The following is a 23,388-nucleotide window of genomic DNA, read 5'->3' as shown; positions in this document are numbered from 1 at the left end:
CCAGGAATCCTCTTATTCCTCATTCCCACGAGGCACCAGGAGGTTGACTCCAGAGTCCTATCATGACGACGCTGCACACCTTCTTACTACATGTGGCGTCTTTTCTCAAATGTCATGAGCTGCTTTTACTTAATCCCCTAAAATCCACAGCGGAGGCAATAAAACTCCTAATGAGAGGCATCTAGAGAGCCTTTAGTCCAACTCCTTGTGTCTGAAATAATGAATGAACGAATAATTAAAAATAATGAAACAGTGTGTTTTAACAGAGAAGCTAGTTTATAGTCAGACTGCAGAGCTGACGGGCAGATTAAATGAGAGGAGACAAGATGGAATCGAATAGCAGAAGCACCGGCTTAGATAATAAAATTAAAGTTGGCTGAATTCCATTTAGCTGCTTCAGTTTCAGGGTGCTGGTTTTGTGCGTGCTGCTGGCTGTTGGTCTGTGATGGATGTTTACAGCAGATGGTTTGGGTAATAATCTACCTGCCTTTATTTTGTTCCAGATTTGTTTGTCTGACCTGTTGGTTTGTTTACAGTAAAACCTGCCTGATCTCAGTTCAGTGTAACATTATCATGACCAATGGAAATGAGGGCCACACCGAGTTGTGATGAAATACAGTTTTCCTTTGAGCAAAGAGTCAAAGAAGCTTTTCCTTGTTGATATTTACATAATTTCGCCTCCATCTGTGGTGTCGCTCCAATCTGTGCGACGCCTTTCACTCCATTTCACAGAGAGACGTTCAGAACCACTGTGCTTTATAATGTCTGGTCATGTTTACTGCTCTGTTCTACTTCTGTTTATTATAAAAAAAAACTCCTGTTCTGTTGCAGTCCCTTTTTGTTTCCCCCCCAAGAATGTGCACATTATCAAATGTAAAATGTTGTGAAAACCGAGTTCAAGTTAAACAAGTAGAAATACTGAGAGGTATTTATAGAAAAATGTCATAGATGGCTGAAGTTTCTCACACAGCCCTCTGACACCACATAACTATTTAACTATGTAACAAAAAATCAGTACATTTTGTTGAATGATGGAAAAAGTAAGCGCCGCGCTCACAAAGTCATAAAGCATCAGATCAACAAAAGCCTCGCTGATAATTCAGTACGGTGCACGGTCAATAATAAAGAGGACACAGTCTCTGTGGTGTTTTACAGTTCTACTTTGGGACAAACAGAAGTCAGAGAAAAAAAACCTCTCAGTGAGAACACGGCAGCATTTTCCCATGAAGGCTACAGCACAGCGAACCACTGCTATTTTCTGAGGAGATGGTTTTTTTATGTACCCAAGGGATAGTCTTCAAATAACACTCTGGGCACTTTCATTTTGCATTCCCCTCTTCTCTTATTAACTCCACTTCCTTTTCACTGGAGTAATGCTCCGTCACAGCACCACTCCCAGTTGCAGTTGGACTTTTTAAAAAAAAAATTCTATTTAAAGGAAACATATAAAACAAAATGCACGTTCTACTGTCTTGCCAGTTGTTCCCTCGCTAACGCTGCTGCCAGAGATACGAAGGTGTCAGAGGTGCGATCACAGCACACAAACTCTACTGTTGTTTGCCGTCTGCATGACCTCCCACCATCTGAGGGTGTGATGGATACAAGGAAATGTCCCTACAACGACTGGAAAACTGGAATGTGTGTGTACAAAGGCCGGTCACATTACAAGCTCAAGGATGGATTGATAACCGACTTCAGACTCGGACGCTGTAAGTTTTGTCATGTTTTATGTTGTGTGCTGATGTGGTTTGTCTTTATAATCCCTGGCAGAGCTGAAGCAGACTTTGGTGGGTGGGTCCTGCTCAGGGCTCTTTCAGGGAGAGAAAGAGACAGGAGCTAAAATGCAGCGTTCAGACTGAAGGTGAAAACAGGTGAAGCAATCGTGTTCAAAATGAGACACTGAAAAATAATGTAATTTTGAACATTACAGCATCTAAACATGTTCCTGTAGGACCTCCGAATAAAAATACGAGCATAATGTGTCTCCTTTAAGCTTCAGTCCCAAAAGAGAATTTTCCCCAAAAGTCTTGTCTGACTAGTGAAACCATCTTAAATCCTCCTTTTTTAAATCACAATCCTGCTTTCGATCTGAGTCGGAGAATGATTCCATGTAATTTCTAGTTATAGTGTGATACGCAGGAGTATCAACACTGCAACTCATTTTTTTTTACAGCCTGAGTTACTCACATGGCTTCTTTCGTGGTAATTCAACAGAACTGGTGTGTTGTGTCACTACATGTTGGGCAGAAGGGCCTAAAGCTGCAGGCTGATATCCGACACCTCATAATGTGAGTGCCATGGAGCTGTGGGCTCCACAGAGATCACACATAATGATGGTACAGTTACCAAGAAATGCATAGTAGTGCTTCTATTTTCAGCCAGAGTACATAAGTGCATAAATATGCAAACAAACTGAAGGTTTGAAGGAGTTCACATACAGAAACACACTTAAAAGAGTGAGATGTGCAATCCATCATCCACGCTGAGGCGGCCAGATGTAACTCCCTATCTGCACTCTCTTATCAGACACACACACACGCATGCACGTGCACACACACACACACACGCACACAGACACACGCACACGCCACAAACCCATTGTGGACTCTGCCCTGCGCCCAGATACCCTCCTCAGATTTCCCATTCAGACATCCGGCCGGGGGAAATCATTAATGACACACTGAGCGGTGAGTTTTCCACACAGCGGCAGCCAATCTGTCGACCAGCTCAGATTAACAACGTCGACGCAGGAGCCACGTGGACGATGCACCAAAGCCTGCTTCCAGCTCCTGGGGAATGACGCTGCATATGTGGAAAAAGTTGGACGAAGCTTTTTGTGGCTGCAGATGGTTTTGACAAGGAGGAATGTGTGGAATAAAAAAGACGATATCTCTGATTCTGCTGCATTGTGAACTGTCCATCCTAACAGCCACTGAGGGAAACAGAGACACGAGCAGAAACATTCACATGTCCTGTTGATGTATTACCGTCTATTGGTGCAGTAGCCAGTAAAGAGCGAGTAAAATATCACTGAGTGCACCTTTAAATTGGGTTTCTGAATACTGCGGGTTGTTAACACGTCAAACATGGCGCCTCGGTGGCTCACCTGGTAGAGCGCGTACCCCCCGCTCTCCCACACCTATTTCCTGTCTACTGCCGCTATCCAATAAAGCAAAACTGCCTAAAAAACATGTCAGACAACAGCACACTGAATGTTTCACTCCTCGACGAGAGGCTGTTTGATCTCCTGCTAGTGAGAAACAAGGTTAGCTGGATGGAAGGTGTGAGAGACGGAGAGAGAGAGAGAGGAGATATTATATAAGATCATGAAAAACAAAAGCTGCAACATCAACAACTGTGTCCTATTAATAAGACACAGAACAGCTTCATAAAAGCTGCCCCACTTTTAAAGTAAATAACTTTTCCCGGCTGAAGCTACCAGTCATGTGAGAAATAACGCTTTAAAAACTGGAGACCACCTTACGATGGGATCACACCATTGTCATTGCCATTATACAGAAAGCTGCGTACATACAATAATAAGTATTTGATTTGATTTAATAAAGGGAAATTCCACCATCTAAAATCTTCCATATAATAATAATATCCTACAGAATCTAAAATATTACAAAAAGAACAGATGATTTCTCAGCTCAACAGAAGCTGCTCTCGAGTTGCAGAAATCGATGGCCGCGAGTACGTTTCAACCATCTGTGAGTCTCTTTTCACTCACGTTCTCAGATGCATCGTGTTATACGACCTGAGGTGACTGTGTTGATCTAAAGATTTAGTGACACCTGAACTTTCCTGACAGGGGCAGCAGAAAAGTGTAAAAGGCCCATGCAGAGAAATCAATCTGACCTTAAATATACGATATATCTAGAATATCTTCACCACTTTACACGTAGCCCTTCCCACTGGGGAACTGAAGCTGTTTTCCTCCTCTTCACTCACCTTAAAGCCACCAGACTCCATTGACAAAAGCAGTAATTTTAGCTCACAGGACAAGGGAGTTCGCTGTGCTATCGCTACCTCAATCAATGAACACATAAGTTCAGACTGTTTCTGGCTCCTAAATTCTGATCTTTGGGCACCAAAATGTTGAAAACTCTTGTGTTTTTGTCCACTAAGATCAGATCAGTCAACAGACAAGATACTGGATACATTTTTAAGACAGTGAATAGATTTCTTTCTCACAGAGACACATGAAATCTCACACACGCCCACACACACAACGTTCGGGGAGGAAAACCAAACACACGCGCTACTGTGGAAATGTTAGTCATGGTGGCAGCTATGTGTCTGACTTCAGAGCTCAACACAACAAAAGCTTCATCGAGGTCTGCAGTCTGAGTCTCAAGTCACAAAGCAAATGCTCTATAATGTTAAAATAACAAACATTATTTATTTCAGGTTTCAGGTTGTTCAGGTCTGTTGCCGTGGCTTTCGAGGACGCCATAGCAACCAAACACCAGAAAGCTTCAGATCAGTAAATCTTCGTTGTGAAGCCGTCTGTACGTGGTGTCTGTACGTGTGTGCGCCTTCAGGCTAGATGGTGTTGTAATGTTTACAGGAGATGAATGTGAGTCACAGGAGTTTGGTAATAACGCTTCATGTTTACAAATTTCACTGAAGCAGTCTGAGTGACGTCACGGGTGCACATGTATGCCATCACGTAGGCCAGAAATCATCAGTCTGAGCTGAATCCCACGCATGAAACTAAATTCATGCGTGGGATAAAATTTTGAAATTTTAATTTCAAAAATGGTTAATTTGAAAATAGTGTCAAATATTGTTAAAATCTTCCGGATCAGATGGAGAAATATTCAAATTGAAGGTCCAAACTATGAAGTTATTCAATTTACTGTCATATATGACAAAGAAAAGCATCAAATCCTCTCATCTGAGAAGTTGAAACGTGCTGACAAAAAGACTGGAACTGCAACACAGGACACCCAGGGGGGTCCTGCACTCATCTGTTCAATCATCCACTCCAGTTAAGAGACTCTCCACCGCTGCCCTTTAATAAGACATGTGATCTCTTGACGTGCGGCGTGTGGCGAGTGTGTGTTGAACATACCTGAAGCAGACGGTGTGCCAGTCAGCGTTGAGGGCCTGGAGGTACTGCTCATCGTAGATCCTCTGTTTGCATCCCGCACACACGGGCAAACTTCCTCCAGCTGGAATGACAGCAGCACACGAGGTCAAAGGACGTACTGATATCTGTGATTTTACAGTGCGCTATGCATAAAATCAATAAAACTTCTTTGATAAGATGTAATAATTGCCGAAGTGTGTTTGCATGTGACTGTTTTCTCTGTTCTTATCTCGCCTTCAATGCAAATCACCACCGCTGGCAAATAATCCACACCGAGGCTCCACATGTCAACACACACACTGAAAATCCTTCACCTTCACCGACAGACACGTTCAGCATGAATACGTCTAAAAAGTTCCTCTGTGCTTGATGAGGTGCTTCTCTTCACATTATAATATGTGCTCTTATTTCTCATCTTTCCTGAGACAATCCGTCCACATCTCATGCATTTATTTTCATCAGATCCAACAGACGTGCAGCCCTACTGAACTGCCAACACAGCTGTCACTGCACTCAACTTCACCACCACAGACCGTACAGGTTACAGCAGGTGAGTTAGTCGGCCACGTCACATTAAACTGAACTGTGTCATTTGGAGGTTTTGACGTTACACTGGGTTATTTCAGTCGATACCTTAAAGGTATCGAGTACTGATACCCAGCTCTACACACTGGTAGTACTAACAGTGGTTCTTTGGCTCGGGAACCACTTTTGGTGCAACACAGTTTGTCAAATGAAAACCTCTCACCTGTTAAACTAACTGAGCTGCAGAGAACCTCTAAAGAACCATAATGAGGCTTAACAGGTTCTTGTCCGACAGTGGTGCTGAAGAACCCAAAGAACTGCTGAAGAACCAACATTTTTTGTGTGCAGTGAGCAGACTGCTCCTTGTGTGTCGGTGACGGCCGACAGGCGAATTTAATGAGAGTATTACTCATCCAGGGCGTAGCAATCGATTTGTTCCACTGTTTAATGGAAAGTCTTCAGTGTTTGTATCAAATCATAACATTTAGTGAATTACTCCAATGAATATTTAAATATATATTTTCTTGGCATCTGATAAGGTTTCACATGACTGGGGCTGACTTCAAGGGAGAGGTCAGATAAGTTGAAGTAGTGTTTATTTCACGTACTTATCCATAGGTAGTGTATTACAGTTTGGAGTTTGGAGAAGCAGGAAGAACTGACTTTTTTAGGTGGCAGTTTTTTTCTGCTGCTTTTAGCTGCTGGTGCCTTAAAATGGCGTGGATGTGAATGTCCTCCTCTTGTTGTATTCATGACTTTGGAAGAGGAAATTTTGTTCAAAAGCAGTTCAAAAGTTCAAAAGTGACGTGTTGTTGTGGTTTTCAGAAAATGGCAGACACCACAGAAGGCAATTATTCGGCAGATGGGGAGTTAATATGTTGTTATTTTAGTTGCATAGTTGTCAATTTAACGTCCCAACAGCCTCACATTTCTTGCATTAAACATTAAGCTACGTTACCCACTTGCTAGCTTGCTAAATTGTGGCTTCTAAAAGACAACAAGGACTCTTTTGACATCCCTGTTGCCTGGCAACAGGATAAAACTAAACCCACATTAGGGAAATTTGCAAATTTGCAGCAGCAAAGAACAAGAACAACAGTGCAAAGATAAGTTAAACAACAGGTGCCTATATAAGTAGAATATAATATAAACTAGAATTAAAAAGCTATGCAGTAACAAAGAGATTGGACTGTAGTAGAATGAATGGAATGATGAATTGTTGCACCAGTCAGAAAAACAGTATTGCACATACTTGAATATAAGGATAAGATATTGTACATGAGTGTATGTAGTCATATTTGTGTACACGACCTCCCATGTTGTCACGACGAGCTCACAAGTTCAATGTGAAGGCAGCATTACGTACTTTCTGTTAAACTGTCATACTTTAAACATTAGAATAACAGCAATAAAATAAAACGACTCTTCCTTCTTCTGGAAAGCATTTTTGTTTTCAATATTTAAGTTCCTCTTTGGACTTGAAGTCAGTTCGATAAGAACTGTTTCCATGATGATGATGATGATGATGATGATGATGATCCTCCCTCTGTAATGAGGAGAGCATTAATTATGATTAGAGTTTCCAGAAAAAGCTATTTGGCAGAGTTGGAGCAATTAACTCTGTGATGCATTAAAGAGGAAGAAGCAGTGTGTGTGTGTGTGTGTGTGTGTGTGTGCGTGTGGGTGTGTGTGTGGGTGACATCAGGCTACATACACAATTATTGTTCATTTGCCTGAGGACAAATCGTGCACCCTTCACATCCCGAACAGGAGATGGTGAGGCATCACTAAGATGCAAAGCAACTTGTGTGTGTGTGTGTGTGTGTGTAGCAGGATTATCATCTGTGAGAGGAAGAAGATGATTACTGCAGCGTGTAACTTCAGTTCTCTCTCTTTATCAGCGTTATTGATGAGTTCTTGTACTTTTTCACACTTAAATTGTCGACAAGTTCACAATACTAAACCTGCACCGAAAAATAACCACAGGAACGTCGTTCAGAAGCCACACTAGAGCATCAGTACACGCGTGTTGTCACATTAAAACACACAGCAGCTATCATTTCAACACGAAAACTGATTTCTAAATGGAAACTGTAAACATGAGCCTTGATCTGAGCAGGTGTGGGAATCATGAGTAAGGTTACTATAACAATGCATTATGGGTGACCACAAATCATCATGTTTCTGCAGCTGAAAAGTAAAACACACCCAAATATTGATCACATGACGCATTTATAACATGTACTGCATATAACTTGACAGAGAACTAAAACACGGACCTGCACGCATTCAAAGTTAAATGCTGAATGCAGATGAGCTCAGAGCTCAAAGACACCTCCGCCTCCTGCAGCACAACATCTGGACACTGCTAACTGTGCAGCGACGCTGTATCACATGAGAGGGAGTCGCTGCAGCTTTGATTATTTTAAAGCTGTGTTGGCAGGAGGAGGTTTGGTGGGGTCGGCTCATTACTGTAACGCCTGAGCGAGTACCTGCTGTACTGTGGTGCTTTTATTGATCATATTGGCTCGTTGACAGTTCTGCTCAGTGCTGACGCCTTTTCTCTCCCCCGCACTCTCCTTTCACCTCACCTCTTTACTAATTCATAGTTTTCACCTTATCTCCTTATTATGGAGCTTTTCTCTCCCCTATAATTGTGTCCTGTTGAACTCTGCTGTCTGCAAAGGGCTCAGCGGGGACACTCAAATACTTCAGCAAAGGCAAACAAACACACACCCTGATTCTCTCTCACACACACACACACACACACAGAATAACCTGTGCAGGTGTAGGACTAAGTGCTCCACTCCTCCCAGCTCATTTTTCAGAGAACCTCGCAGCACTTCCTCCTGGAGATGAGCTAAACTCACTGTAATGCAAAGTGAGTCATCACATAAAAAGCTTGTGTTGTCAGTGAACCTGACTGACGGCTACAGTGCAGTGTGTGAACGTACATACAGTAACATCACAACTTAATGCAGAAAATAACCAAATATTCTCTATCTTCTGCTTCCATATTCTCTATAATACACCAAATCTAGAGCGATTGCTCCCAACCTTTTTCTGACCAGTTCAACTAAAAACTGATTGTTCCCCACTTGTTTTCATGCCCTGAAGATGTAACAAACACAAAGTAACTTAGAAATAAGAAGCTTGGAGGAGACTGAGGTACCAGACTGATTCCTCCATGAAATGCTTCTTTCACATGGGTGTTATCACCTGCTGATGACCAACATTAAATCTATACCAGACGCACAAAAAGGAAGAAAATAGTGGTGAAAGGTTGGGAGGATTTTAATGTTTCAACTATTAGATATTAGCAGCTGCAAGTTAAACTTCACATGATGTTGGGTGAGGCCATAACTTCAAACTCCTCCTGATCAAATGAGTAACTCCGCATTAACTCGCTCCTCGTGTCATTCTATCGATGCAACAACCTGTTAATAAGCAGACAGTCGGTGCTGTGGACGGCCTGAGGGAGGAAGCTGCATCCTTCTCCACCCGGAGAGGAGACATGGCTTCGGCCGCAGCACCAAACCCTCCCTGACGCTCCCGCAGACACCCCGATACCACGCTGCCGTCTGACACAAAGCACCGACGCCCAAAGTGGGGAAAATAATAGCGTTTAAATTGGCGACGTTTCGGCGGAGCATCCTCTGCGTGTGGAGCAGCAGAGGAGGCTCCGCTGTCTCGGCATCTCCCGCCCAGCAGCAGCCGCTTACCTTCCTCCTCTCCCATGCGTTCGTCCTTCCAGGTGCAGCAGAGCAGCATCAACCTCATTCACTCTCCGACACCGAGCTCCGGGACAGAGCCAGCCGCCTCAGGTCGACAGATAACCGGTGTCCGACCACCACCGCAGCCCGCCCGGCGGTCGTTGTTGCTGTGAGTCTCTTGGTCGCTCCCTGCGGCGGCCCGCACTGCTTCCTCTTGCCTGCACGCTTCTGCGGCGCTTCATTCAACAGAGCAAGCTGACCAATGAAGCTGCAGAGCCGGCGAGAGGAAGACAGGGGCCGGCCAACCAGGAACCCCCCCCCACACACACACCCCGGTTAATTAATGCGTTTCTACAGGGAGGGAGGGAAGGAGGGAGACACCACTGTGGACCAGTCACTCCAAAATAACTGTAGAATAATTTAGTCCTGTTTGTCCCACAGATATTTGTCTGTTACTATTAGAAACATAATCTGAAGGGTACAGATGAAAGCAAAGATGAAAGAGAGAGATATTAAAGCAGTTACAATGTGAAAGAGAAAAGAGATGAAAGCAGCTGAAATGTTTAATAGAAAGAGATAAAAGCAGTTAAAATGTGAGTTAATTTGTAAAATCTGAATGTCCAGAGTGAGGAAGGTCAGCTGAGATTACCTGCAGGCAAACACAACGACCAATATATATTTATTTGGGGATGAACTGTTCTTTCAGGAAAATTAGTTTCAAAATCAACTGCATTTGCAGAAATAAGCTCTAATTATAATTATTACATGTATGATAGCGTCACATTGCGGTTCTATAGTTTATCTGAAGTGGAACGACAGAGTAAGCTACCTCTCTACAGCATGGATCACGGGTCAGTGGCTCTCCCAGGAGATCTCCAGCAGCCCGAGTTCATTATGTCCAGCTGGCACAACAAGAACAGAGTTTATAGCCGCCACTGAGGCAGAATGTCATCTCTTAACCTGGAGTTTGTTGTCACTACAATGAGGAGCTCTTCATCAGATTTTGAAATAGACTCATTGTGAAGGTTCCCGATAAATGCTGCCCAGTGAAGGAGACATTAGAGATGTGGCAGGACTGAGATACAACACAGATCCTGTGAAGGCAGCATGTGAGCCCAAGATATTATCGCCATGTGGCTTGTAGCAAACTGATCCACCAGGACACCCAAGACCAGGTGGTTTTAATCAGCCCACAGGACAAGCTGCTGCTGCTGAGGGATGCTCTAACAGAGAGGAAAAACTAGGTAGACACAAGATCTTTTAACACATTTTATTTAGTTATTTAATGAAGCAAGTAAAATGCCGGGATATCCGGGAACAAGTCACATGTGTGTCGTGGAAATATAAAAAGTGCAAAACCACACTGTTCCTCCTTATAAAAACAGTTTTAAATAAAGATGAAGAGTATCCCACGGCACATAAGACAAGGTCTGACCCAGCAAGGCTCAACGACAGTTCTTACACAGCACCGAGTGGAGGAACTGAAACCAGCTAACATCAAATTAGTACAAAATACAGTACACAGTTACAGAGAGAGATGGGGCCACTTGGCAACAGCGCTCATGAACCTTTGGTCAGTAAGCCTTCTTTAAAAGCAGCTCAAGTAAATGCAGAACAATGGGAGTTTATGCCTCACATAAACACAGCCGTTAGACAGAGTCTTATTCTGTATTATGATTCTTAACAGTGAATAAATGCTGAAGCAAAGGATTGATCTCGTTTTATGTTCACACATTCCTGATAACAATAAAGCTATGAGTCAAAGCACGGTGCAAAAGAAAAAGATCTTGAATAATCATGTAATGACAAGTTACATAAATGTAAATAACTGCTGCAATGAGACTACACATTTGAAGCAGACTAACGCGCTCCATCCCACACTTCAGGACAGTGACACATCATTAAACATCCATACACACATCACGTACATGTCAGATAGTATCGTTTCATCTAATTGGAACTACAAGGTGGTTTTTTTTTTTTAACATCCTGTAATGAATCAAACACTTTTTGATTGTCTCAGCATACCGGTCCTCAGAGCAGAAACTGCTCTTCATACATCACAAGTTTGGCAACATTAAAAATGCTGAGAAAACTGAACTGCATAGCAACGAGAATCAGAAGTTACTGAGAGCAGATGGGCTGGCCGGAGCCCCAGTTCCCGCTGCTTTATACCCAGCAGGCCTAAAAATAGCAGCGGAGAAGACGGGAGGCCAGAAGCGACGCTGGGATTGGCCAGATTTTGTGGGTTTTTGGACGAGCCTCGACCAACCCGACCCCTCTGATAAGTCAGAGGATCTCTGCACAGCGAGAGGTGAGACAGAGAGCGCCGTAACGCTGAGGACAGATCACCTTGCTTTAGGAGTAAAACCGAAAGGGAAATCATTCATAGGTCACATTGGCAGCCGGTGGTTCAGTCTTTCGCACAACAGTACAACCATATGCACACACACATAAAACACACACACACACACACATTTATGCACAAGAACAGCACATGGTGACACAAACGCACTCTCTGTATTGTAAGTAGGCTGGTGCGGTACGGGGAGTTAGGGCTGATTAACTTGACCACATTAATGATTAAAGGCACTATCGATAACAGACGTCACATCAGAGCGTGTACAAAATTCTAGGTCGGTGGGTTTGTATAAAAACAGACTTGAAGTCAAGTAAGTTAAAAAAAAACAAAAAAACAAACATCTTTACACGTTTTCTAATGGGGATTGTTTGCATATAAAATGTACATTCTAGATCATGCAGTAGCACCATGGTTTCTTCTTGAGGTCACACTGAGATCCTCTACTTCCTCCTCCCACAGTATTTGCCCTGGCATCCTGCAGCTCCACCTGCAGCAGAGACCACCACAGTCACAGGTCAGACTTCTCACCAGAGACGAGCTCACATGGTCCAGTTAGTAAAAATGCATGCACGTCTTTTACCTCTGTAGACTCCTCCTCCTCCTCCTCCTCCACCTGCACCACCAAGGAAACCCTGCAATGATCCGTACTTGGCTGCTTTGGCTGCAAAACAACGACAGGAACAGCCAATGAGAGCCACTCTGCTCCTCTGGTGTACAAATGTTTGAAGACGATTTGTTTGCTGGCTTGGCTGAGTGAGATTTACGGTGAGTGGATATGTGGTGTTTGACCACCAGCTGTTATTACACTAAAGACAGACAATGAAAATACAGATGGATTTATTGATGAAGGTGATCGGTAAAGAACAACTCACATAATCTAAGTGGACGTTCAACTCTGTTAATAAGGTCAGTGTGAAGATGTGACGGCTGCTGATGCTCTGGACAAAAATCGAATCTCATCCCCTGAATGTGATGATGTTACAGCAGCTGATAAAACACCTGCCTCATGTTCAACCTTTGAAACAGCAGGCTGACATTACAGTCTTAATTCAAGATCCAGAGCTTTCGACCACGTCACAGCAGATAGAGCTTGAAAAGCTTCAAAGAAAGTTAAGATTATTTTGTAGGTTTATGGGAAATTCATTCGATTAATTCTTTACCAAACTGAAATAAGAAACTAATTTTGTGACACGGATGGGATGTAAAGTCAAGAGCTGATTATAGATCGATGTGACAAGATGTGAAGATGAATTGTGACACTGTGGTTCATTATTTGCACTGCTGACAGTTATAAACCAGGCTGTAAATTTCACTGGTTCACACAAAAAGCTTGCAGGCCAATAACATCAGGGACAAGTCAGCGTTAAAGGAGCGACACCATCCTGGTGACATCTTAACTTACATAGATTTGTTGCCCAGTTTCCAGTTTAAGAAACAGACGGTGCTACTTCATAAACGCTGACTGAACTGTTCTGGTGCAGCTAGACCACAAAGTTCATTTACATCATGGTGTCCTTCCTCACTCATTTAACAAACGGATTCTCTAAACGCTGGTCTGTGTGAGAATCAACCATCTACTTTCTTTACATTTAAAGGCGCCTTCACCACAAGCAGTTAAACCAGTTAAACGTAGTTATCTAAGAATTCAGGCGAGCTTTCCTTGAAATAATCCCACCAGCAGTAATCTCAGATGTTCAGGAAAACGCAGATTATCATGTGTTCATACTGGTTGTGCCGTGCCATCTGCACTGACGAGCACACACAGTACCGACCCACACTCCAATCTCATTCAGATAATCTGACACGTTGCCATCGTCTGCCAACGAGCACAGAGAGAAACTGGGAAATGGGTTGAGGTGCAGGAGACGAGATTTATTATCCCTTCGTGTTGTGGTGTTTTTTTTTGGATGTGTGGAGAGCTGTGAGGAGGTGGGTGTTTGGTACCTTGTTGAGGAGTCAGTGGGGCTGGAACGTATCCACCTACACAACATGAAAGACAAATGAGGGATGAGATGGTGCCATTAGAGTAATGCTAAAATGAAACCACTTTGGGCCTGTGATAAATTTGCCCTTGTCAGGATGTGGTAAATAAAAACCGTTGACATCAGAGCAGATCACATTGGAGGCACTTAGATGTGGTGCTGAGCTGGTCCAGAGATGCTCTTAATGTCTTTAAGTGAATTAAACACACATACTGATGTTTTCATGTCTGTGTTTTGCATTTAAAAGATACAGAAGAATAAAACTAGTTGATCCCTGTGGTTTTGTGGAGTTGAAGGTGCAGTGTGTGGGATGTAGTTACTCTTGTGCTAAATAAAAGGATTCTCTCAAACTGCCTAAAGATCAGAACAGCAATACGTCATCCAGAATAGCCCCCAAAAGGGGGCGTGGTGATGAGAGCTGGTAACAGCGTCCACACTTAAACAAGCCAATTTAAGTTGATAATTCTGTGCTAAAGAGATGCTGTGGAGTTGGTTGCACCAGGATTTAATCCCACTTCACTGATCTGTATGTCTGTATGAGTGGGCCCTTTGATAGGCTGGCCGCCTCTCCCCCGATGTCCGCTGGGATTGGCTCCAGCTTCCCCTGCGACCCTTAAGGCTAAGTGGTATTGACAACGGATGTTAAGGATGGATGGATATTCAATTTCTGCCAAAAGATCCCCTCTAAATTTTACATACTGGCCCTTTAAGCATTTTTAAATTTGAACAAAGTGAGCTCTGACACTGACTGCACAGTCCAATTTTCTTCAGATATAGTTTGCATAAAAGAGAAAGATTACATTAACATTGATGTTATTTTAATTTGCTCCGCTGTCTGCAGTAATCCCATTGATCTCTCTGTGATTAGGTGCAAAAGGGCAAAAGATGCAGGCCGTCGTCATTCAAACACGATTTCATTTGGCCTCCCGTGTGTGTTAACAGTCAACAGAGAAATTATATTATATTATTATATTGTAATTAATTACAATTAGAATTATTTTATGTAAAATTTTAAAAGCCCTCAATGGTATTTTGCTTACACCGAAAATCAAATCAGCATATTTCTTTAATAAATGTGTGTAATTTTATGTGCATTCATGAGCACATGTGTAATCAAATTACCACAAATATCCAAATTCCAAATTTAATGTGTACAATCTCTCTATTATATGTAAGCAGGCAACATTTACATGGGAGATTAGAAAGAAACCCACAGAGTGGAAGCTGGAGTATCATTGTGTTCAGGTCAAAGTGTACACACACACACACATATTTACATATATATTTACATATATTGATATATGTAGTTTCCTTTATCAGCTGAGACGAATCTAGGTAAATTGGGGAGAATGAATCGTCCTGTCACTCTGCACAGTTCTGCCTTTCATTATGCGCTCGTCTCTGAAACAGGAGGCTTCGGGTTCATGTCCTTTCATTCCTCCAGCTGTGTTACCTGGCTGTAGGCAGCTGGGCATTAATCTGCTTCCTGATCCAGAAACAAGGATGAAAAGTTCATCTGTGCTCTAATCTTGTCTATGTGGAGGCAGTTTGGATGCCAGCTAACTTGTTTGGGTTAATATTTGGTTTCCAATAGAAGAAAAAAAAAAAAAACGAGGGGCAAACGATGAATAAAAAGGGTTTAAAACCCTTCAAAACAATTTAAACTACAGCAAAATCAAACCAAATCAAAATCATGTCATATTCATCATTTCAAACTGGAGTGTGTTTGTTTTTTCTTGCAACAGCACACGCACACACACACACACACACTCCTACGACTGCCTTCCTCTCTTGCCTCCGCCTCTTAAGATAAATGGCTCTATTCTGTCGTCTGTTGGGTCCTTTCCACTGATTTATGATAGAGGTCGCTGCACAGAGTGCTGTTTACCACCAGCACATATATAATACATAAATATATAAATATAAATATAATGTTTGTTGTATTCTGTATCCATCTGGCACAGACCCACAGGCGGAGGAGAAACTGTGACAAAACTTTCCTCGGCCAGTGAGAGTTCAAACATTTACTTTGTGCGCAGACACAGAAATGCACAGGAAGCAGGACTGGTACCTGGGTAGTACTGCTGGGGGTAACCTCCTCCATAACCATTTACTGCAGAGCCCACACCTGTAACATTAAACAGCAGTTACCATGGTAATTCACCAAACCCATGGACAGAAAAATGTCATTAGTGTGTAAACTGACCATAGCTCTGAATTAGCTACTTAATAGAGCAACATACAGTGTATACATGAAAGCTTGGCCTAATTTGAAGCTATCTGGCAAATGAAGAAGCATTTCACACAGACAAATATCTCCGTGGCCACTGGGAGACGGATTAGGGCCATGAGTTTTAATGACTAGCCTGTACGATATCTGAGGGGCAGCCAGAGGAGGCTGCTGTGTGATTATGCTCATCCCTCACTGAGGGCCAGAGGAAGAGCAGCAGGAGGAGGAGGAGGAGGAGGAGGAGGAGGAGGAGGAGGAGGAGAGGCGAGGCAGGATCAGAGGCTACACTGAATAAACTGTTAAGAGTGTTGGGGACAGCTGAAGTTAAAAAAAAAAAAAGGAAAACACAGGAGGAGACGGGGAGCAGAAAGTGTTGAACATGCAGTGCTCCTCACCTGCAGGATATCCAGCACCACCTCCAAGGCTGCCGTAGCCTGTTGATAATGATAATGTGTTTATCGTAATGATGCATAAAATGATGATGTTTTTTTTTTTTGTTTCTCCCTCTAAGTGACATGTAACCAGTGGCTCATCTGAGGTCACATTAACAGCCTCATCTGACCCTCTGGGGGGGTTTGTCTTATCTTCAGACACTCACACTTTGATGTTGTACCCAGTATTACCCACAGTAATCTGTCTGCATCAGGAAACATTGTGTTGTTTACTTGCTCCATTTCCAAACTCCTAACGGTGCTCTAACGCTGTAGAGATTTCTGCCTTTGGTGGATTTTGTGAATTTGTTGGTTATGTTAGTGGGATGGCAGACTTGTGACAGACATTGATAAGCTAACGTCACTAGCACATAAATACCAAATAATATTTACACTGCAAATGATCCTTTAATATAATAAATTCCAATACATTTGGTGATTGTAATTTCAGGCCTGCTGCACTACCTGGTTTGGGTGGTTTAGCTCCACCAGCAGCACCACCCAGTCCACCTGCAGAGGGATACGGCAACCCACCTGTCACAAAACACAGAAGACTGGCTTAGAGATTTACCTATAGCTCTCCTGCACAGGGTTGTAAACCATATGGAGAAAGACTGTAAATACTGCCTCCGCCAAAGCACCAGTTGATTTCCTCCATCAAAGTATCTGTCTGGCTTCTCATTCCTGACAATACGCCCCACATACAAAAAACTTATCAGCATGTTGGCCAATTTCCTGTACAGGAAATACAGTGCGATGGCATCTCCTGACCAACTGTCACTTTAAGCACTGGGCAGAACGGTTTTGTTTTTCTTTAAAGTCGGGGGGGAGATCGTGTATTAGTGCTCTCAGCCTCCTCTCCTCTCATACATACCCTGCCCATAACCATGATGATATGGACTGTATCCCCCTGAATCATGGCGACAGAGAAAAGGAGCATTATTGTTTGGTCAGCTTATCTCCTACAGTGTTTGTCGAGGGAAGGCTCATCCAAGAATCGCTAATAATTAAAAAATTAGTAGTAGTAGTATTTATGCTTTTCACACTTTTCCCCGCTGACGGACACTTATGTCTGGTGTTCTCAGGTTTAAGTTAAATATGGGTGCGTTCTGACCTTGATAAGTTCCTGCTGCCAGTGGGATTCCTGCTCCACCCACTACAACAAAAAAAGCCACAATACAACAACAATGTATGAGCCTTCACATGCAAAAGGATTAAAACATAACCCCCTCCCCCCATTAGATGTAGTGGGTTTTTTTTTAAATATATGCAGACAAACACACACAGCACCTGGAGGTTTCGGAGGCTTCCCTCCAGGCAGCGTTCCAGCTCCAGCTCCAGTGCCAGTACCAACACCGTAAGGGCCTAAAGCACAGAGAGGATAGACGTCATACTCACTGCAACTTAAACCAACTCTGTAAATGTTAGAAGGAAAATATAGGGAGTTTGCCTCTATAGGTTCCACCATAGGGATAGCCACCACCGCCTGGACCAACACCTACTCCAGTACCTTTGGAGTAAAAGTGTTAGAAGACTGGAGGTGTGAAGTCAGAAGATTGAACAGATGTTTCCCCGTTAGACTGAGGAATAAAAGTGTCTGTATCCTGGTCCGTGCTGGCTTCATCCTCTCCAGCTAACATCTATCTTACTAGGTTAGATTACATTCAATGACTTCTAAAAGCATGATTTAGTTTAACAACCAGTCCAGTGAACTGTTTCTTAAATCATCAGAAGTTTTATTACTCTGAAAATTCTGTTTCTGCGGAGACACAAAAATCAGTGGGTCTTTCCTCTGATTCTGAGAGGGAAGACCCCCTGATTTTATTATACATCGTCCTCACAACGTTTATGCTTGTAATATTAGTATTTAATGTGTCCTGGTTTGTTTTATTGTCTTCTACAGTTCCTCCTGCAGCCAAAGAAATGTCCCTCTCCGGGACAATACAATTTATCTTGATCTTCATCTGATTGAGTCGGACTGAATGAAATGCAGGAAAAACACCTTGGACTTGTTCTGATGTCCATCACAGGTAAAATAGTGCAGAATAGCAAACTTGCAGATGAGTAAAACTGATGACTGTTCAGTCTATCGGAGGTCTAATTGGGTAGAGAAATGCCTGATGTAGCTTTTCCTGCATATTAACTGCTGCTTTTATCGATTTAAGTTTGAGTCATTGACTGTCTGAAGAGAATGTGCACTGTAAGATAAACACAGCCCGGTGTGAGAGAGCACAATCTATCACAATGAAAAGGTCATAAGAAGTGTATTGATAACGTCACTGGGATGTTTTGATTCTGAAATGATGAGGCCTGACAGACTTGCTGTTTGTGTGTTTGCTCTACAAACTGGGGTGTTTTAGAGGAAGCATCCACAGACAGCAACGATTCTCAGTACTGATATTAGCGAGCAACTACCCACTCTTGTGACTGCACCATTAATACAACACACTTTAATGTACATTAATGTTATTTCTTAGCCTTACTGCCTCACCACAGCAGAGGAACTAGTACTTATTTCAATGAAACATCGGTTCTTACCTCCAACTTGATCTAATCAGTGCATCTCTTTTAGAAAGAAGTAGATATACCTTAAAGGGCAAACTCCCACAATATAATACAAGTCGACAAACCTTTGTGTTACACCTTATACGTGGCACTTCCTGAGCAGTAATTTACACTTAAAATTTCTCGTTATGTTTGATGAATGGATGAGTGAGTGAGGGGGATGACTAGGGGGGAGGACGAGGGTTTATTTCTATTTACTTAGTTTATTTTCAAATGTTTCCTTTCTCTTCTGTTCCAGTCTCAAGGTGCAACCCTACATCCTCTACGGGATATCTTCTACATATGTGAACGTACATGAAGATGATTTCATAATTCTTTTATGCAAATGAAAATGAGCACCAACATCACAGTTTAATGTCTGTCTCCATGTGTCAGCCCTGTGATTGGCTGGCGACCTGCCCAGCGTGCACCCCGCCTCTCGCCCAATGTCAGATTGGCTCGAGCCCCCCGGGACCCTCAAGGATAAGCGGTGTAGAGAATGGATGCATGTAATGTTTGTGTAATCTACTTGGGCTCAATAAAAATATTTGAGATTTGAAATATAGCACATTCACTTATATAACACTTTATAACAAATTATATAAATCTAGATATTATTATATTATTATAGAAGTTGCACCTCTGCCAAAATCAGATTCTTTAGGAAATCTTAGCTTAACGTTAAGCATTATTTACATACAACTGTTTCTGCTTCAGAGTCACACAGATAAGGAGCGTTTAGTTTCATGGTAATCGTGAATATTGAGCACCTTTATGTACAATTGGTCAATAAGTGTGTCAGTTGTCTGTTTTCCAGTAACATGATCTAACAGGATGGTCAAGATTTGCCTTTTGAGGGTAAATGTCAGCCATCTTTACCTGGTAGGAATGGTTTAGGTGCTTTGACACCTGTGCCAACACCAACACCTGAAAACAGCAGTGTTTAGTATAGCGTTAAACAGCCAGCAGTAGAGACAAACGACCATGACTGTCATATTTATCTTTGTCTCCACCATGTGGCCAGATAGATCAATCCTATCCCATTAAGTTTGAATAACAAAACATAACTCGAGGGCTACAAGCGACATGGAGTGTAAATGTTGACCTACCTCCAGGCTGTTGGACTCCAGTTGAAACTAAAGGAGAAAAGAGACTAAAACATGAACAATCTAACATTTCACATTGCATTTAATGATTCAAATAACTAAATAAAAATGAAACAACCCACAGAAAAAAGCCTATTAAAACTACTTTAAAAACGTCATCAAAATGAAAAGAAATTGTGTAGGACGTAAGACTTCTGAGGAAAAAGAACAACATAATAGACCCAAACACCAAAGCAAATACTGTACATCCAGTATTAAAGCTTTATAGGATGCTTTAGCTAGTGACTGGGTGATAATTCAAAGGCTCAACTGCAGCTAAATTACTTTGATTGCTGTTATGATGCTTGCTTTTTATAAAGGTTTTTAACATATAATCATTTATTTGTTGTAATATTTGTTTATTCAGGTAACTATGAAAGTCAGATAACCAGGTAAACAATGATGTCATCTACAAGGTGTACTATCACAGTGTAATCCTTCTGTTATATTTGTTACATATCACTCCAACTATTAGTACGAGTAGCATCTTTAACTTTTCTTATTTTGGTTTGCTTCTACTTTAAAATGTGCAGAAAGGGCAGCATATTTGAGGAATAGTGCTGAGAACAGTTTAACTAAACACACATTAGAGTTTGTTTCTACTTACCAGGCGGACCTTGGCCTGTTGCACCAACTAAAACACAGGCAGAGTTTACGTCAGTCAAAATCCAGCGTAAAATAATAGACAGAACAGGAGAGCGAATAGAGTAACAGGGGGTCAAAACATTATACTTAACTCAAATCCAACAGAATATTGTATTTAATGATAATTGATTAATGGCACATACTGTAGTCAGTACACATGCAAAAGAAAAAGAAAGCTGCTCTTACCACCAGAGGGTGCTGCAACACCTGCTCCACCTGTAACATTTAAATACCGAAGGTGCTTTAAGTTTTGACGAATATCGAATGTCGGCATGCGAATTGTGCAAAATAATAGATTGTCAAGTGTAAGTCTTTGGTGTATTTCAATATGACAAATTTTATGACAAACTTACCAACACCTGTGCCAGCTGCAAAATAAAAAAAAGTATTATGAAGTTAAGATACAGTGAGTATAAATATATTCAGTAAAATTATTGATTAAAAAAATCATATGTACAACTTACCACCAGGCTGAATAATTCCACCTGAAACTGTCAAAGCAGACAAGAATAGAAGTACATTAGAATAGAAGTATATTAGAACAGGCTGAATCAAACTACACAATTAAATATAGTAAATGCAGTTAATTTGAACCCACCGCCTGGTTTCACAGATCCACCACAGGAGTACGAAATGCAAAAAAGAATGAAAAGCAAAATTAGTCAAATAGTCTTTCAAAATATTAAACAATAATTTTGTCTGTTGCCAATCAGTTGCTATTAATGATTAAACTACAAAACAGAACCTAGTTTAACAAATTGGAAAGAAAGGAATGGGAAAAACAGGAAGTAGGACACGTTCGTTTCAAAATAATATAAAACAAACATTTAGCATGTCAAGAAAAATCATGTCAACATGGCAGACTTACGAAACAACAATCCACTGAAAGGTGGTGTTCTATAGCAGGGGCTTCACATACATACATGCATAACTTAACAAGATCAAATTATCATGAGACTTTCATGGCAATGGTTTTATGAAATTTAAACCCTGGTAACATCGCAAAAATCCCCCGCTGTAGAATTTGACAGATGCAAGCATTCATGTAGTCAAAACAAACCTGGGTAGACATCTTACTTCTGTAAGAGCACTCAAAAATGACATTCCAGCATTTATCTATCACCTCCATCTGAAAGCCTACTAAATGAAGACATTAGATTTGCTATAATCCAAAAAAAATACAGCTAGTATTTGCATAAAGTAATCCATCAAACTCAGTGAGCTGTTAGTAAAAAGAAAAGAGGTGCACAAGACACGTGCTGTTGAGAAGAGGCAACCTGTGGCCACAACAGAGATAATAATGGGGACGTAAGCAGGACCAAGACAGGCAAATCAACTTCTCTTTCAGCACTACATGAAGACTGACTTCATTTTACCCTTCCTATCAGATGAGCGGTTACATGTAAATATGTGAAAGTTATTCTGACAGAGCACACAATGCTGATGGCAAAAAACACCAGATTCACTTATTAGATCACCTGTGTAATGCTGAAAGAAGTCATTGAACAGTGCCTGTCTTTACGGTCCCAAAATGAAGCAGAATACTACTTCGTGAAACAATGAATGGACGCTAAGGACAGTTTTTTTAAATCTTTCCAAACAGTATTTGAGAAGAGGAGGTAAAAATCAGAAGATTTAAGTCCCATGCTGTAATTTCTGTAGAGTACATTCACATATTGTTTAATCAACTACATGTAGTTCTACAGACAGATGAAAATAAAGCAGGGAAAGCTATTGGGTCTCCAATAACGAATTAACCAAAAGCACTAACAGGTTCCAGAGGTGGTGGGGAGACACTTTTGTTTACATTTAGAGGACAGAGTGTGCCTGTAGGATTTGAATCTGTAACCTTTAAAATGCTGAATCTGGATGTTGCTTTAAATACTGATGTAGACCTGAACAGATTCTTAAAGGACAAATTCTGTGTTTTTAAACCAGGGCCTGATTTTTTATATTTTGGATTCAAAATAACTGATCGATACAAAAAGTTTGGAAATGGTCCAGTATGTCACCTCCACCGGCAGCCGCAAACAAGAGACTGAGACTGAGATGTAATGGCTGCAGTGTCCTTTGAGCCAGTCAGATGTGTAGATGTAGTGAACACATTTTGAAGGGCGTGGCTGCCCCAAAGGTCAACATTACAGCCACTGTAACCTGCTCACGGCTGCTGGCTGAGACGATCTACTGGACCACAGTCATCTCCAGCCCTTAAGGTGTAAAAATAGGGTCCAGGTTTAAAAATTCCAAAGTTATAGTTTCAGTGTCTCTTTTTGGAGAAACCATCATATTCACAAATACTGAGTGGACTGTCCCATACTACAACAGAGTAGCAAATACATTACAACTCAACTATAATTTTATATTAAGTACCACAGATATCACTTCATGGTCAAAGGTTTCATGCAAACAGCAAGTCTTACTCGGCTGTGGGACCTCTGTGGCCTTGCCATTTGCAATAGGCGTGGGCTCTGCCAAAAGACAACAGGTTCCATGTTCATCCATTGTGCTTAAAACAGGAGTGGAGTGAGAGAGACTAGAAAAGGCAGAAGCTGTAAGGTGGACCCTGATACCGCCACAGCTGGGAGGACGTTAGCTAGAGTTGGACAATTGGTAGCAGTAGCCGTAGCAATAGCAATACAAACAACATGTGAGCTTTGTGGGCAGGAAATGGGTGAAGAAGATGTAGAGGGGACAAATGATGGTGCAGTACAGG

At 41.8% G+C, this 23,388-nt stretch overlaps 2 protein-coding genes across 2 annotated transcripts in view; both read right to left on the bottom strand.

The window, feature by feature from the left end:
• limk1a (LIM domain kinase 1a) overlaps positions 1 to 9,455 on the bottom strand; it is a 47,961-nt gene extending 38,506 nt beyond the window's left edge. Inside the window, exons 1-2 of the mRNA XM_070829531.1 lie at positions 9,346 to 9,455; positions 5,081 to 5,180 (exon numbers count right to left, since the gene is read on the bottom strand). Of these exons, the coding sequence (XP_070685632.1) occupies positions 5,081 to 5,180; positions 9,346 to 9,403 (158 nt within the window). The 5' untranslated portion in view covers positions 9,404 to 9,455. The remainder of the gene's footprint in view (positions 1 to 5,080; positions 5,181 to 9,345) is intronic.
• A 1,136-nt stretch (positions 9,456 to 10,591) lies between these two features.
• On the bottom strand, positions 10,592 to 23,177 carry LOC139200160 (uncharacterized). The gene is made up of 17 exons (XM_070829396.1): positions 23,096 to 23,177; positions 21,140 to 21,166; positions 21,029 to 21,043; positions 20,862 to 20,891; positions 20,638 to 20,664; positions 19,995 to 20,021; positions 19,765 to 19,812; positions 17,792 to 17,851; positions 17,632 to 17,706; positions 17,456 to 17,497; positions 17,216 to 17,251; positions 16,807 to 16,875; positions 16,306 to 16,344; positions 15,752 to 15,808; positions 13,643 to 13,678; positions 12,279 to 12,359; positions 10,592 to 12,185 (listed from the first exon to the last, which is right to left on the bottom strand). Exons 1-17 carry the CDS (start codon positions 23,175 to 23,177, stop codon positions 12,139 to 12,141), a joined length of 798 nt encoding a protein of 265 aa, XP_070685497.1. The 3' UTR covers positions 10,592 to 12,138.
• Between the last annotated feature and the right edge of the window lie 211 nt (positions 23,178 to 23,388).

Source organism: Pempheris klunzingeri, chromosome 4 (assembly GCF_042242105.1).
Source record: "Pempheris klunzingeri isolate RE-2024b chromosome 4, fPemKlu1.hap1, whole genome shotgun sequence".
Lineage (NCBI taxonomy): Eukaryota > Metazoa > Chordata > Actinopteri > Acropomatiformes > Pempheridae > Pempheris > Pempheris klunzingeri.
The sequence above is the reverse complement of the archived record's forward strand: the minus strand, read 5'-3'. Positions and strand labels throughout refer to the sequence as shown.

Excerpts from the sequence above, each read along its gene's own strand:
- LOC139200160 (XM_070829396.1), bottom strand. The coding sequence starts at position 23,177 with ATGGATGAACATGGAACCTGTTGTCTTTTGGCAGAGCCCACGCCTATT. Across the intron at positions 17,252-17,455 it reads GGCAGCAGGAACTTATCAAG|GGGGATACAGTCCATATCAT; the intron begins GTCAGAACGCAC and ends GCCATGATTCAG. Across the intron at positions 12,186-12,278 it reads AGGAGGAGGAGTCTACAGAG|GTGGAGCTGCAGGATGCCAG; the intron begins GTAAAAGACGTG and ends TCTCTGCTGCAG.